Source organism: Prionailurus bengalensis, chromosome B2 (genome assembly GCF_016509475.1).
Source record: "Prionailurus bengalensis isolate Pbe53 chromosome B2, Fcat_Pben_1.1_paternal_pri, whole genome shotgun sequence".
NCBI lineage: Eukaryota > Metazoa > Chordata > Mammalia > Carnivora > Felidae > Prionailurus > Prionailurus bengalensis.
In genome coordinates, this window is record NC_057349.1 from 78,368,040 (window position 1) to 78,383,377 (window position 15,338).

Consider the following 15,338-nt stretch of genomic DNA (forward strand, 5'->3'; position numbering starts at 1 on the left):
TATTCAGAACATTTCATCCTAAAGCAGCAGAATACACATTCTTCTTCAGTTCACATGGAACACTCTCCAGAATAGACCACATACCGGGACACAAATCAGCCCTCAACAAGTACAAAAAGATCGAGGTTATACCGTGCATATTTTCAGACCACAACACTATGAAACTTGAAATCAACCACAAGATAAAATGTGGAAAGATAACAAAACTTGGAGAGTAAAGACCATCTTACTAAAGAATGAATGGGGCAAACAAGAAGTTAAAGAGGAAATTAAAAAGTACATGGAAGCCCATGAAAATGATAACCACAGTCCCAAACCTCTGGGACGCAGCAAAGGTTGTCATGAGAGGGAAGTATATAGCAATCCAGGCCTTCCCCAAAAAGGAAGAAAGGCCTCAGATACACAACCTAACCATACACCTTAAGGAGCTGGAAAAAGAACAGCAAATAAAACCCAAACCAGCAGAAGAAAGGAAATAATAAAGATTAGAACAGAAATCAATGCTATTGAAACCAAAAAGCAGAACAGATCAATGAAACCAGAAGCTGGTTCTTTGAAAGAATTAAAAAAATTGATAAACCCCTAGCCAGTTTGATCAAAAAGAAAAAGGAAAGGACCCAAATAAATAAAATCAGAATAAAAGAGTAGAGATCACAACATAGCAGAAACGCAAACAATAAGAAAATATTACGAGCAATTATATGCCAATAAAATGGGCAATCTGGAAGAAATGGATAAATTCCTAGAAACATATACAGTACCAAAACTGAAACAGGAAGAAATAGAAAATTTGAACAGGCCCATAACCAGTAAGGAAATCGAAATAGTAATCAAAAATCTCCCCCAAAACAACAGTCCTGGGCCAGATGGCTTTCCACGGGAATTCTACTAAACATTTAAAGAAGAGTTAACACCTACTCTCTTGAAGCTGTTTCAAAAAATAGAAATGGAAGGAAAACTTCCAAACTCATTCGATGAGGCCAGCATTACCTTGATCCCCAAACCAAAGACCCCATTAAAAAGGAGAACTACAGGGGCGCCTGGGTGGCGCAGTCGGTTAAGCGTCCGACTTCAGCCAGGTCACGATCTCACGGTCCGTGAGTTCGAGCCCCGTGTCGGGCTCTGGCCTGATGGCTCAGAGCCTGGAGCCTGTTTCTGATTCTGTGTCTCCCTCTCTCTCTGCCCCTCCCCCATTCATGCTCTGTCTCTCTCTGTCCCAAAAATAAATAAACGTTGAAAAAAAATATTAAAAAAAAAAAAAAAAAAAAAAAGGAGAACTACAGACCAATTTCCCTGATGAACATGGATGCAAAAATCCTGAACAAGATACTAGCCAACCGGATCCAACAACACATTAAAAAAATTATTCATCACGACCCAGTAAGATTTATACCTGGGATGCAGGGCTGGTTCAATATCCACAAAACAATCAATGTGAGATATCACATCAATAAAAGAAAGGACAAGAACCACATGATCCTCTCAATAGATGCAGAGAAAGCATTTGACAAAATACAATATCCTTTCTTGATAAAAACCCTTAAGAAAGTAGGGATAAAAGAATCATACCTCGAGATCATAAAAGCCATATATGAAAGACCCAACACTAATGTCATCCTCAATGGGGAAAAACTGAGAACTTCCCCCTAAGGTCAGGAACAAGACAAGGACGTCCACTCTCACCACTGTTATTCAACATGGTATTGAAAGTCTTAGCCTCAGCAATCAGACAACATAAAATAATAAGAGGCATCCAAATAGGTGAGGAGGTCGTCAAACTTTCAGTCTTCGCAGATGACATGATCCTCTATATGGAAAACCCAAAAGTTCCACCAAAAAACTGCTAGAACTGATCCATGAATTCAGCAGTCTCAGGATATAAAAATCAATGCACAGAAATCAGTTCCATTCTTATACACCCACAATGAAACAACAGAGAGGGAAATCAAGGAATTGATCCCATTTACAATTGCACCAAAAATTATAAAATACCTAGACATAAACCTAACCAAAGAGGTGAAAAATGTATACACTGAAAACTACAGAAAGCTTATGAAAGAAATTGTAGCAGACACACAAAAATGGAAACATTTCCATGCTCCTGGATAGGAAGAACAAATATTGTTAAAATGTCAATACTATCCAAAGCAATCTACATATTCAATGCAATCCTTGTCAAAATAACACCAGCATTCTTCACAGAGCTAGAACAAATAATCCTAAAATTTGTATGGAGCCAGAAAAGACCCAAATAGCCAAAGCAATCTTGAAAAAGAAAACCAAAGCTGAAGGAATCACAATTTCAGACTTCAAAGTGTATTACAAAGCTGTAATCATTAAGACAGTATGGCACAAAAAATATACCCTCAGATCAATGGAACAGAAAAAATGGACCCACAAAGGTATGGCCAACTAATTTTTGACAAAGCAGGAAAGTATATCCAATGAAATAAAGACAGTCTCTTCAGCAAGTGGTGCTGGGAAAACTGGACAGTGACATGCAGAAGAATGAACCTGGACCACTTTCTTACACCATACACAAAAATAAACTCAAAATGGATTAAAGACCTCAATGTAAGACAGGAAGCCATCAAAATCATCAAGGAGAAATCAGGGAAAAACCTCTTTGACCTTGGCCACACCAACTTCTTACTTACCATGTTTCTGGAGGCAAGCAAAACAACAGGAAAAATGAACTATTGGGACCTCATCAAAATAAAAAACTTCTGCACAGTGAAGGAAACAATCAACAAAACTAAAAGGCAACTGACAGAATGAGAGAAGATATTTGCAAATGACATATCAGGTAAAGGGTTGGTATCCAAAATCTATAAAGAACTCATCAAACTCACCCCAAAGACAAATAATGGGCAAAAGACATGAATAGACACTTCTCAAAAGAAGACATCCAGATGGCCAACCGACACATGAAAAAAATGCTCAACATCACTCATCATCAGGGAAATACAAGTCAAAACCACAATGAGATATCACCTTACACCTGTCAGAATGGCTGACATTAACAACTCAGGGAACAACAGATGTTGGCAAGGATGTGGAGAGAGAGGATCTCTTTTGCACTGCTGGTGGGAATGCAAGCTGGTGCAGCCACTCTGGAAAATAGTATGGAGGTTCCTCAAAAAACTAAAAATAGAACTACCCTATGACCCAGCAATTGCACTACTAGGCATTTATCCATGGGATACAGGTGTGCTGTTTTGAAAGGGTACATGAACCCCAATGTTTATAGCAGCACTATCAACAACAGCCAAAGTATGGAAAGAGTCCATGTGTCCACTGATGGATGAATGGATAAAGAAGATGTGGTGTGTGTGTGTGTATATATATATATGCATATACATACATATAATGGATGACACACACAATGGATGACGATCAAAAAGAATGAGATCTTGCCATTTGCAACTACGTGGATGTAGAGTAATATAAGGGTATTATGAGGGTATTATGCTAAGTGAAATTAGTCAGAGAAAGACAGATATCATATGACTTCACTCATATAAGGACTATAAGATACAAAACACATGAACATAAGGGAAGGGAAGCAAAAATAATATAAAAACAGGGAGGGGGACATGAGACTCTTAAATATAGAGAACAAAGGGTTGCTGGAGGGGTTACAGAAGGGGGCTAAATGGGTAAGGGCCATTAAGGAATCTACTACTCCTGAAATTACTGTTGCAGTATATGGTAACTAACTATTGACTAAATAAGTAAGTAAATAAATATATAAATTTATATTAACTGAGAAAATATTTTTATTATCTCAATAGAAACACAAATATTTCCCATTTGTTCAGTGGTAGAGGGACAAAGAAAATCATCATTTTAGTCTATTAACAATAATTCACACTAGGAATATTTCAAACATGACTTCTGAAATTATATGAAGGGCTATTTGCCAGCAAGGAAGGCCCAAAAGAGAAATAAATGCTTCAGCGGTGTGTATGTGTGGGGTATGGTGAGTGGATCAACCAGAATTGACTTACTTCCCTGTTTTCCTTTTAGGGAGCTTTTAGTTATATATCTACAAGGAAGGTTTCCTTTGTCTATTTAAAGAGGTACGTCTATTTAAAGAGGTACGTATTGAATGTGAATTATGTAAAAAGTCAGAACCGAAAGCAATCTAAATGTCCATCAACAGGGGAGCATTAGAGTATTATGTAGCCACTGTTGAAAGTGACATTTACCAAAAAAGAATGATGTCAAGGAAAAAGGGTTCAAAAATCATACATACAGAAGTTTTATAGCTATGTTTTTTCAAAAGTTGTAAGACACAGGGTACTTAGGTGGTTCAGTCGGTTAAGCATCCAACTTCGACTCAGGTCATGATCTCACCATTCGTGAGCTTGAGCCCTGCATTGGGGTCTGCGCTGACAGTCCAGAGCCTGAAGCCTGCTTCATATTCTGTGTATCCCTCTCTCTCTTTCCCACCTTGTTCACACTCTCTCTCTCAAAAATAAACATTAAAAAAAATAATAAAAATAAAAGTTGTAAGACACATTCAAAGAGAAATATGAAAACTACATCAACTTGTTGACATATTGGGGGTTTTTCCTTCTTATTCTTCTGTATTTTTCTGAATTTCCTTAAGATTATCTCTTTTGGTTTTGTGATAGAAAAATTAATGTAGCTATCAAAATAATCCATTGTGAAGAAGGAAAGTGGGTACAGGTACAGAGGAAACACAACTGGCTATGTGCCAATGACGGTGGTGATGGCACAGAGGGGTTCTAGAAACTATTCCCCTACTTTTATATTGTTTATAATTTAAAAAAAAAGGTTTTAAAAAGAAATAGCTACCTTTCCACTACTTCTGAGGAATTGCTGTTATGGTATTAGAGTGCAATTCACTGGCTTGAGTGTTACTGGCTGGTAACAAAGTCATTAATCCTGTGTATTACGATCAGTATTAAACAGAAATTCCACCACAGTTGAATATATAATTGAGAGAATTAGGAGACCTAAAGAAATTGATTCATAAGGTATTAAGTAAACCATACTGATAACAACAACAAAAAGGACTTAAGCCTCCTGACACTTAACAGCATTTTAGTACTGTAAAGGCTACTTAAGTTTGTGATGGCAAAGCAGTAGAGATTCTTTTTATTTAAAATAAATTTAATATGCAGAATTTTAGACTTGTAGCCTAAAAAAATTTTGAAATCCCCCCTAATATTGATTTTGTATAAACCAAAGATATAGTAAGTATAGCATCATTAAAGTAGAGCTACCTAAAGGAGCTTCAGGCAGGTAAAGAAAATCGTATTCAAAAGATGGGCCAAGATTGCTCATCTTATTAAAGGTCTTTGAAACATAAAATAAAAACAGATATTTTTATTATGCAAAATGCCATTTACAGATTTTATGAAATAGGTAACTGGCTTGGAATATTATATTAATTGATGTGTAATTATGAGATCTCCTTGTCAGTCCTTGCCTTTGTTCTTAGAACTTAATATAAAGCAAGTTGCAGCAGGCCACTTTGAAGATTCTTTCAACAAGGCCACATGTAGCCTTTCTCTTCCTCTTCCATTTATCTCTTTGTCCTATTCTGAGAACAATAATATTTATCCTACCCTATCTTAAAATCTTGACAAAGTTAAGTGGACAAAATATTAGGACATAATGATACTGATAATTCTATCTTTACATCTTTCCAAAGCTTAGGGCTTAAATGCTTACTATGTAGCTAATTTCTTATCATTATTAATTGACCAAAAGGGTATTTTGGCTAGATTTTGTAGCCAAATGGTAAATAAATATCATTTAGAAGAACCAAACTCACAAAGAGATAGATACCTTCCTGTATCCAAGAAAGCAACTACAGGTTGGTTATATGTAACCAATAGTTCTCTATCACTGAGAGTCCTCAAATGGAAACGAACAAAAAAACCCAAAACCCACAAAAAACCTAGCAGGTAAACATAGTACAACAGTATTCAAGCATCTAGGTATATAATCTCAAAAATACCTTCAAAAACCCTGAAATTCTTTTTTTTTTAATTTTTATTATTACGTTTCTTTATTTTTGAGAAGCAGAGGAAGACAGAGCACAAGAAGGGAGGGGCAGAGAGAGAGGGAGACACAGAATCTGAAGCAGGCTCCAGGCTCTGAGCCATCAGCCCAGAGCATGACACGGGGCTTGAACCCACGAACCGTGAAATCATGACCTGAGCCAAAGTTGGACACTCAACCAACTGAGCCACCCAGGCGTCCCAAAACCCTGAAATTCTAACCACAATCTTAGTTCTTTTATTTGCTGTCACAGAATTAAATTTTGACCTTGTTCCTAATTTTTCTTAAATATTTTGACATAATTGTAGTTAACAGCATAAACATCAAACAACATGAGACTTCTAATTTAATATACCACATCAGAGTAGGTACAATACAGATTTTATTATTTAAATCAATGGAATAATAGGTTACATCATATTCCATGGTTAACTTCAAGGTCCATTCTATAAATTGAAGAATAACTTTTTTTTTGTATATTGACAAAGTCAGCAACATTTTAAATTGTTAAAAATATACTTAACTCTTTTCTGGAAATTGGAACTGCAGATATTGACTTGATCAAGTTTTCTGGTGGAAGATCCAAAAGTCTGGAAAGCTAATGTTAAAGACAAAAACAAAAACAAAAAGAACAGAGAAAGATGGTTATTAGATTTGTACCATATTCCGTGGAATACTGCTTATCAATAAAAAGAATATTCAGATACTTGACAACTTAAATGAGTCTCAAATGCACTATGCTAAGTGACAAAAACCAGACTTAAAAGGCTAGATGGTGTATGATTTACTTACTTGACATTCTGGAAAATCCAAAACTGTAAGAATGATGAACGGATAGATCAGTGGTTGCCAGGGGTTGAGGTTTAAAGTAGCAAAAGAAACTGTTCACCAAAAAGGATAAATTCTGTATTTGTAAATTTAAAAATAAATGGTATTGGTGTACCTGGATAGCTCAGTTGGTTAAGTGTCCGACTTTGGCTCAAGTCATGATCTTGCGGTTTGTGAATTTGAGTCCCACATCGGGCTCACTGCTATTGATGGAGGAGCATGGGGCAAGCTGAGGGCAAAATACAGGCTGGCAGACCCCTCCTCCCCCAGGTGGAATATGTGTGATATTCCTCGGACACTCCTGGCTACCCAAGAACTAAGGAAAGAGGTTTAAGTGCTTGCCATGGTAATGTGGGAAACTAAGGCAAATGAAACATTATATTCCCTTACTGCATACAACCCACTGAGAAGTCATTGAAACTGGCAGAGTGACCTCCCTCTAGGAGCTCAGCTGCCTCGATGATGACCCTTTGCTAGGGGCAAAACAGAACCTTAGCTTAACATTATCCCAACCTCCAGAATCCTGTTAAGTCAGCTTCCTTTATCTCAACTGCCCCAAGATATATGCTGGCAATCACAGTCCAGTTTATGGCCCCCTGATATGCATCTCGAGAGTCTCATGACTGAGGTTTTATTAAACAGTAAAAAATGGTGTTTCCCTAGCAACCGCTACTCCCTGAAGGTCCCGGAAACCTTGCTTCCAAAATACCTTAGAGACTTACTCTATCCCTGACCCCCTCCCGACCTGAAGGTATATAATGAGTTACCCCTCACAACCCCAGTGCAGCTCTTCCTGCCCATGGGTCCTGTCCCTACGCTTTAATAAAATCACCTTTTTGCACCAAAGACATCTTCAAGAATTCTTTCTTGGCCATCAGCTCCAGGCTCCCCACCATCATCCCAAACTTCATCATTATCAGCACAGAGTCTGCTTCAGATCCTCTGTCCTCCTCTCTCTGCCCTTCCTGCATTTCCTCTCTCACAAAAATTATTAAACTTTTTAAAAATAATAAATAAATGGTATTTTATTATTTATTTTTTTAATGTTTGTTTACTTTTGAGAGAAAGACCGAGCAGGGACAAGCAGAGAAAGAGGGAGACAGAGAATCTGAAGCAGGCTCCAGGCTCTGAGATGTCAGCTTAGCACCTGATGTGGGGCTCGAACCCACAAACCGTGAGATCATGACCTGAGCTGAAGTCAGATGCTTAACCAACTGAGCCACCCAGGTGCCCCTAGATTTTCTATCTTAAGTACAACTAAAGTCTGCTGGCTAAACAAAAAACAAAAAACTTAGTTACAAAGGTGAATTTTAAAGGATTTCATCTGACAAATAAGTTGTGAACTTAGGTAATACAATGTTTACATTTAAATGAAAAACACAAAAAACTTTGTTTCCAGTAAAAAAGAATCTAACTACACAGTACAGTACTACCTGGCAACAAACTTTTCCTAAAAGTAAATTCTAAGACCAAGTTATAGTCACATGAAGATATAAATACCGAAATAGAAAAATACCTTCAATAGCAGTTGTACAGAGGCACAAAAACATTATTATAGGATGTAAATTAAAAAGCCAAAATAAAGAGATTGAGGGAAAAGGAGAAATATGGGGAATCACTGTTTACAATGGGCACAGAGTTTCAGTTTTACAAATGAAGAGTTCTGGAAAAGGTTGATGGTTATGGTTGCACAACGGTGTGAATGTACTTAATGCCACTGGACTGCACATTTAAAAATACTTAAAATGGTAAATTTTATATTGTATAGATTTTCCCATAATAAAAAACCTAAAGAAAGACCCTGGGATGAAGTAGTGGAAGGAAGCCTTCTTTACATAATCTCCCACGTCCCACCCATTATCAAAATAAAATGAAAAGGATGGATGAATGGAGAGGAGAAAGAAAGGATGGTAGCTAATAAAAAGGGTAGATTGTTGGTTCTCCAGCAACAAATATACAGGATAGGCACTGCCCAAAGTTAGAAACTTCGAAAGTGACAGCCAAGAAAAGAAACAGCAGATTTTGAAGAGGAATGAAGCAGCCTTGTTTGGCAAGGCTCCTAACTTGAATTAACAATTCTCATTAATACCTCAATCTGGAGAGAAAAAAAATAAATTCATTATTTTATTTGACATATTATTTATATGACCAGAGGAAGATGCTACAGAGCTGTGGGAGAGAATGAGTAAAACAGAGAAGTGAATTCCAGTACTTTTCAGAAGTGAAGATTCTAGAGCAGCACACTAAAGTTTTCTCCCAATGGAAACAATATATTCCCCAATTAAATGGAGCAGATTCTTTTTTTCTTGAGACAGACAGACAGACACACAGAGAGAGAGAGAGAGAGAGAGAGAGAGAGGGAAGGAGGGAGGGAGAGAACGTGTGTAAGCATGCAAGTGTTAGCAGGTGGGGTGGCAAAGGGAGAAAAGGAGAATCTCAAGCAGGCTCCGTGCCACAGTGAGATCATGACCTGAGCTGAAATCAAGAGTCGGACGCTTAACCAACTGAGCCACCCATGTGCCCTGAGCAGATCCTAATATGGTTTTGTATGGGCAGTAAGAATCAGAGGAGGAACTTTTATAGGAAGATGAAAAAAATATTAGAGCAAGCCAGCAAAAATTTAATATGCCAAGTCAGAGTTCATGAGTAATGTATACAAGTCACCATGACCTACCTACCAGAGAGACAGAATGGAAATCCCTAGAGTTTATATTTTTTTGTAATCATACAAGCAAGGTGAGCCAAGAAAAAAATCTCACATGGAAAATGAAGTCACCCATACAATGCAGGAACAAAGTGTGGGCAGAGCTGTCAAGCATGATCAAGATGAAAAGTAGGTAAAACAAACAGGCAAACTCAAAGAGGTGGGGAGGGAGGAGACAGAAGGCCAGATGGTCAAAGAACTCTTGTTTAGGGGCACCTGGGTCACTCAGTCGGTTAAAAGTCTGACTTTGGCTCAGATCCTGATCTCATGATTTGTGAGTCTGAGCCCTGCATCAGGCTCTGTGCAGACAGCTTGGGAGCCTGGAGCCTGCTTCAGATTGTCTGTCTCTGTCTCTGTCTCCCTCCCCGTCCATGCTCTCCCTCTCTCAAAAATTAAAAAATTAAAAAAAATTAAAAAATAACCGAGTGAATACAAAAACATTCATCCAAAGTCTTCAAGATTTGTGAACATAGGATTTTTAAGACAAAGATAAAAAGGGAATCTAAAAATCAAATACAAATTGAAAATCATTTTTATTATATAATTAAGAAACACAAAGGAACAGTCATAATTAAAAGAAAGACACAGAAGGCCAATAGAGAATACAGATTTTAAAAAACACAAATGAAAGCAATTAGAGGACAATAAATAAAATTTGTATAAGATAATCCAACCTTAGGATAATTGGTGTCCCAAAAACACAAAAGAGCAGCAAAGACAGGAAAATAAGTACAATGGTTCTCTAGCACTCCAGCAACATAAGAATAGAGAAATAAAACCCAAAGTCACACTCTTCAAAAACTGATAGCTAAGGAAAGATGCAAGAGTCTGAAGCAGAATGGAGCAGTCTTGTGTAGCAGGGTTCCTAACTTGGGTTTCTCTTATCAGAAACTATAGAGATGAAATCAACAAAACCCATGAAAAATAAGAAATATTCATAGATATATATCTTGACTCTCACAAAAGCAAGGCCTGAGAAAAGAACTATGTGCAGGTAGTTTATTTGGGAGGTGACTCCTGAGGGCATAAGTGACAGACTGACAAGAGTGAGAAGGAAGGAGAAAAAGTTAAAAGACTGCTGTCAAGGTCACTGCTACAGGCAATAAGGGCTGAATTTCCATAGCACCTCCCAAAAAGCACACACAGTATCTACCAAAATTGGCTATCCAAAAATAGGAAGCAGGAGTTTCCATTCCCCATTGATTGAGGGCTGCTTTTTTTTTTTCTTAATGTATATTTATTTTTAGGAGAGAGACAAAGTGCAAGCGTGCACAAGTGGGCGAGAGGCAGAGGGAAACAGAGGATCTGAAGCAGGCTCTGTGCTGACAGCAGAGAACCCAATGTGGGGGACTCGAACTCACAAACCACATGAGATTGTGACCTGTGCCGAAGTCAGACACTTAACTGACTGAGCCACCCAGGCTCCCGTGAGGGCTGTCTTTGAGGGTGTTAACTCTGCCACACTTGAGCTGGGCATAGGCTTGAACCAGCAGGCTATTAGACTAGATGAGGTGCTGTTAGAAATAAGTGATTGGAGGCAGATGTGAAACCAGTCACATAAGTGGCAGCTGGAGCCAAGCAAGGTGTGACCAAAGTGATAGGAGATAAGGCAGAATACTCAATAAAATGGAAAATTTCCCTGAAATGAGGAGCTAAATCTAAATTGTGGTATATTACTACAATGACACCGAGCAGTAAAATGGAAGAACTAGACCTCTCCATGCATTATTACAGATATATCTTTTTTAAGAAATTGAGGCTAAGAAACAAAAAACCCAAGTTGCAGAAGGATGATTACAGTTTGATTACTGTGAGAAATGAGCCCACTGACCCAATCAAAGGAGGGATGGGGAGACTTGGAGCACAGTAAAGTGAGGCTTGTAATCAATTTTCTTGCAAGAGCAGTGTCTGATGGACAGGCACACTTGGGGCAGTTACAGCAGACAATTTATCTTCTACCCTGGTTCCTCTTTGGTTGAGTACTACAGAGGTTACAGCTTTACCTGGAAGTCGCCTATGCCCATGTAAGGGAAAAAGGAGTCTGATTGGAATAAATGTACATTTCTTGAGGTGATGCAGAGACGCCAGTTCTTTGGTGCATGCTCATTGCAAAGCCCATGAAAAATAAGCCCACGAAATGGAGAGGGTTAAGAACAACCAGGAAGTGAAGTGTCCATGGGTTTGGGACTCCACTGGGTGTGGCGGGGGGGGGGGGGGGGTGCTGGTACATATTTCCAGTAGGTTGTAAACCTATTGTTAACTAGACAGAACAATTTTATTTGGTGTTTCTGAAAATGAATCATCTCATGTAATTCTCACAATTACCACTTACATTAAATGTAATAACTTGCAAAAATATACTATTTAGGGATACATCCATAGGTAGAAAGTGACATGCACAGATATAATAAAACACAAAATCTTACATGTGAGGAAAGAGTTTTTGGCCAGGGATAGGTACCCAGAAGTACAAATAGTATTTGTAATAGTTTATTTTTTAAGTTGAGTGATGGGTACATATCAACTATATTTTTCTCCATGATGAAATATTTTATTAAAAAAAGAAAAACTGGGCGCCTGGGTGGCGCAGTCGGTTAAGCGTCCGACTTCAGCCAGGTCACGATCTCGCGGTCCGTGAGTTCGAGCCCCGCGTCAGGCTCTGGGCTGATGGCTCAGAGCGTGGAGCCTGTTTCCGATTCTGTGTCTCCCTCTCTCTCTGCCCCTCCCCCATTCATGCTCTGTCTCTCTCTGTTCCAAAAATAAATAAACGTTGAAAAAAAAATTAAAAAAAAAGAGGGAAAAAAAGAAAAACTGATCTATAGATCAATATAAATTACTAGGTCAGGAAAGCATAATAGGGAAAATTCAACACTGAAAACACATTCTGCTTAAGTTACAAAATTTCAAAAATAAAGCACCCAATCAAGAAAACTCCAGGGATGAAATAAATGTACTGTACTTTGTAGTCATATTATCTAACCACAAAGACCATGATCTTGGTTAAAGTAAATAATTTAGTAATGATATTATATACAACTAGATTCACCCACAAGAGAAGTTGTAAACCGATATGTTTGTTTCACCTGCTCAGTTGTTTTTTTAATCTGTATAATTGCCAACATATGAAAATTCATGTTTTAAAATAACATTGGATTAAATTCAAAATCAGAACTAACAAATCTGATGTTATTGCTTTATTTCTAAAATGAAGATTTTTGATCTTATTTCTAAACATGCTAATTTTCTAATGATATAAACCTCCTCTATATATTTCTAGGGTTATTTTATTTGAGAAGTCAAAATTTCTTTAAAACAACAAATTAAAAAAAAAAAAAAAGGCACCACGAACCCTTCTGGAAGATCTGCTTACAAAAAAATCCAGCCAATTAAGCCATACCTCGGGAAGAGGATTGGAAGGAAGCATCTTATCCAATTCAATGTAAAATGAATAGGAAGCAAGTTGTGCAGATATGGCTAATAGACAGTAAGTGCTACACACTTTGAGAAAGTTACCCAAACAAATTAGGAAAGGTAGAGGAAAGTTATACCAACCAGAAAAGTGCTAATGTCCTTATTTCTTAATGGCAAGGGTTGATACTGTCTAAATTTGAAGCATCAAAAATTTTTAAAGAGACTCCAAATTGTAATGTTTTTCAAAATCTCTTTTCATAAAGTAGAGGACTCACTTAGGAAATACAGCAATAATTCTTTGAGTTACATTTTGGTTTCTTTTTCTTTAAGCACAAGCAAAACTGTTTAGTATTTTCAACTTAAAAACAGCATTTTGGTTACAGGGAATCATAATACTATTATGCATTTTGCAGTTGGACATTTTCTATCACAAAATTTAAAAAAACCCTCAAAAGCCCATTACAATACAGCCCAATTTTTGTAAAAAAGCATATATAGTCTTCCTTTTTTTCTGTGTGTATATCCTCCAAGAAATGTATCTAAAATAAAGTTCAACCAATGTTGATACTGATTACTTATGGAGGAGGTTTTCCTTTTAATCGTTTGCACCTTTTTGTATTGCTTAATTCTTTACAATGACCACACATTATTTTTGCAAAAATGAGATTTTTTTTCTTTACCAAATCACAACTTTATATAAAAGTACTGTTAAAAAGATTCCTTTTAGAAATGAAGCCATATGGTTCAGATATGTAGCTTTCTGGTTATCTAACTTCATGTGGGGCTAAAACATTCACCTAGAATAATGGATAAAATTAGTTCCCCTTTATTTTTTAATTTTTTTTTGACTATTTATTTTTGAGAGACAGAGCGTGAGCAAGGGAGGGGCAGAGAGAGACGGAGAGGGAGAGAGAGAGACACACACACACAGAATAAGAAGCAGGCTACAGACTCTGAGCTGTCAGCACAGAGCCCGATGCAGGGTCGAACCCACGAACCGTGAGATCATGACCCGAGCCGAAGTCGGACGCTTAAGCGACTGAGCCACACAGACGCCCCAAAATTAGTTCCCCTTTATAAAGGCTCTGGGATTGTAGTGGTGTGAGGAGGGATTCAAAACACCCTAACCTCAGAATTCTGAGGACAGAATTTAATAATGATAAACATTTATTGAATGTATACAATGTACCAAACATAATCTAAACACTATGTACAATACTAAACACTGTCTGAATTCACTGAATCCTAATGACAAGACTATAAAGTAAATAATTTTCCAGATTTTACAGAAGGGGCAGAGAACTTACATACCTGTCAAAGGAGAGGGTAGATTTAAACCCATGTCTTCCATGGTCAATGTTCTTAATCATTATAACTATGGTTCCCACATTTTGTTGCACAGTCCACATTGGAATGACTCACAAATCTTTAGAACACACTGATCCCTGGCTCCCACAGCCAAATATGCTGGTATGACCTGGGGAACAGGATGTAAAAAGTTCTCTGGTCTATTCTAATATGCAGTAAAGTGTGGCAACCACACCGCACTATACCTTTAGGTTTCCTGGTCTTTCCGAGTTGGTAGTTATCAAGCCTGGAGGAACATCAGAATCACCTGATGATTTTTAGAACTTTGTCCCCCACCTAACCCCAGACCAATGGGCCTGGGCTTAAGTATTTTTTTAAAAAAATATTTAAATTTAAATTTAAATTTAAATTTGAGAGAGAGAGAGAGAGAGAGAGAGAGAGAGAGAGAGAGAGAGAGAGAGAGAGAGAGAGAGAGAGGACAGAGGAAGTGAAGCAGGCTTGGCACTGACAGCAGAGAGCCTGCTGCAGGGCTCAAACCCAAGAACTGTGAGATCATGACTTAAGCCGCAGTCGATGCTCAACCTACTGAGCCACCCAAGTGCCCTTGGGCTTAAGTAATTTATAATGCTTCTCAGGTGATTCCAGTCTATAAACTAGGCTTGAGAACTGCTGCTTAGGAAGGTACCAGCAGTCTCTCCTCACATTACCAATCAGTGCCAAGGCTAGTGTTTTTAATGAGGAACATCTTTCAAATGGGTGGGGCACAAAAATAAAAAGAAAGAAAGAAAAATTAAGAAGCACTGTCAAGTGGTCAAATGTCAGAGAGCATGGTTTTTAATTCACCTACATTCCCATAGGTCTACAATTATTCAGGAAATCATAAGATTTTCTTTAACTGTCTCTGAACTTGGGTTTAATGCTTTCTCTCATGAGAATGTTGCCTATGGCTTTCCTTACACATTTCCTTTCTTCTTTCCCCTTCAGATAAAGGTGTTTTCCTGGCATTGGGCTTCACCTAGGACTACCGTAGGTAAAACAAGGGCCTATT

The 15,338-nt window shown here is 37.7% G+C and overlaps 1 protein-coding gene across 7 annotated transcripts in view; it reads right to left on the reverse strand.

Moving 5' to 3' along the window:
• RARS2 (arginyl-tRNA synthetase 2, mitochondrial) overlaps positions 1-15,338 on the reverse strand; it is an 81,447-nt gene that overhangs the window by 60,621 nt on the left and 5,488 nt on the right. For all 7 annotated transcript variants that reach the window (XM_043591904.1, XM_043591901.1, XM_043591908.1 and 4 more), the window contains exon 2: positions 6,564-6,637. In XM_043591904.1, coding sequence (XP_043447839.1) covers positions 6,564-6,637 — 74 coding nt within the window. The remainder of the gene's footprint in view (positions 1-6,563; positions 6,638-15,338) is intronic.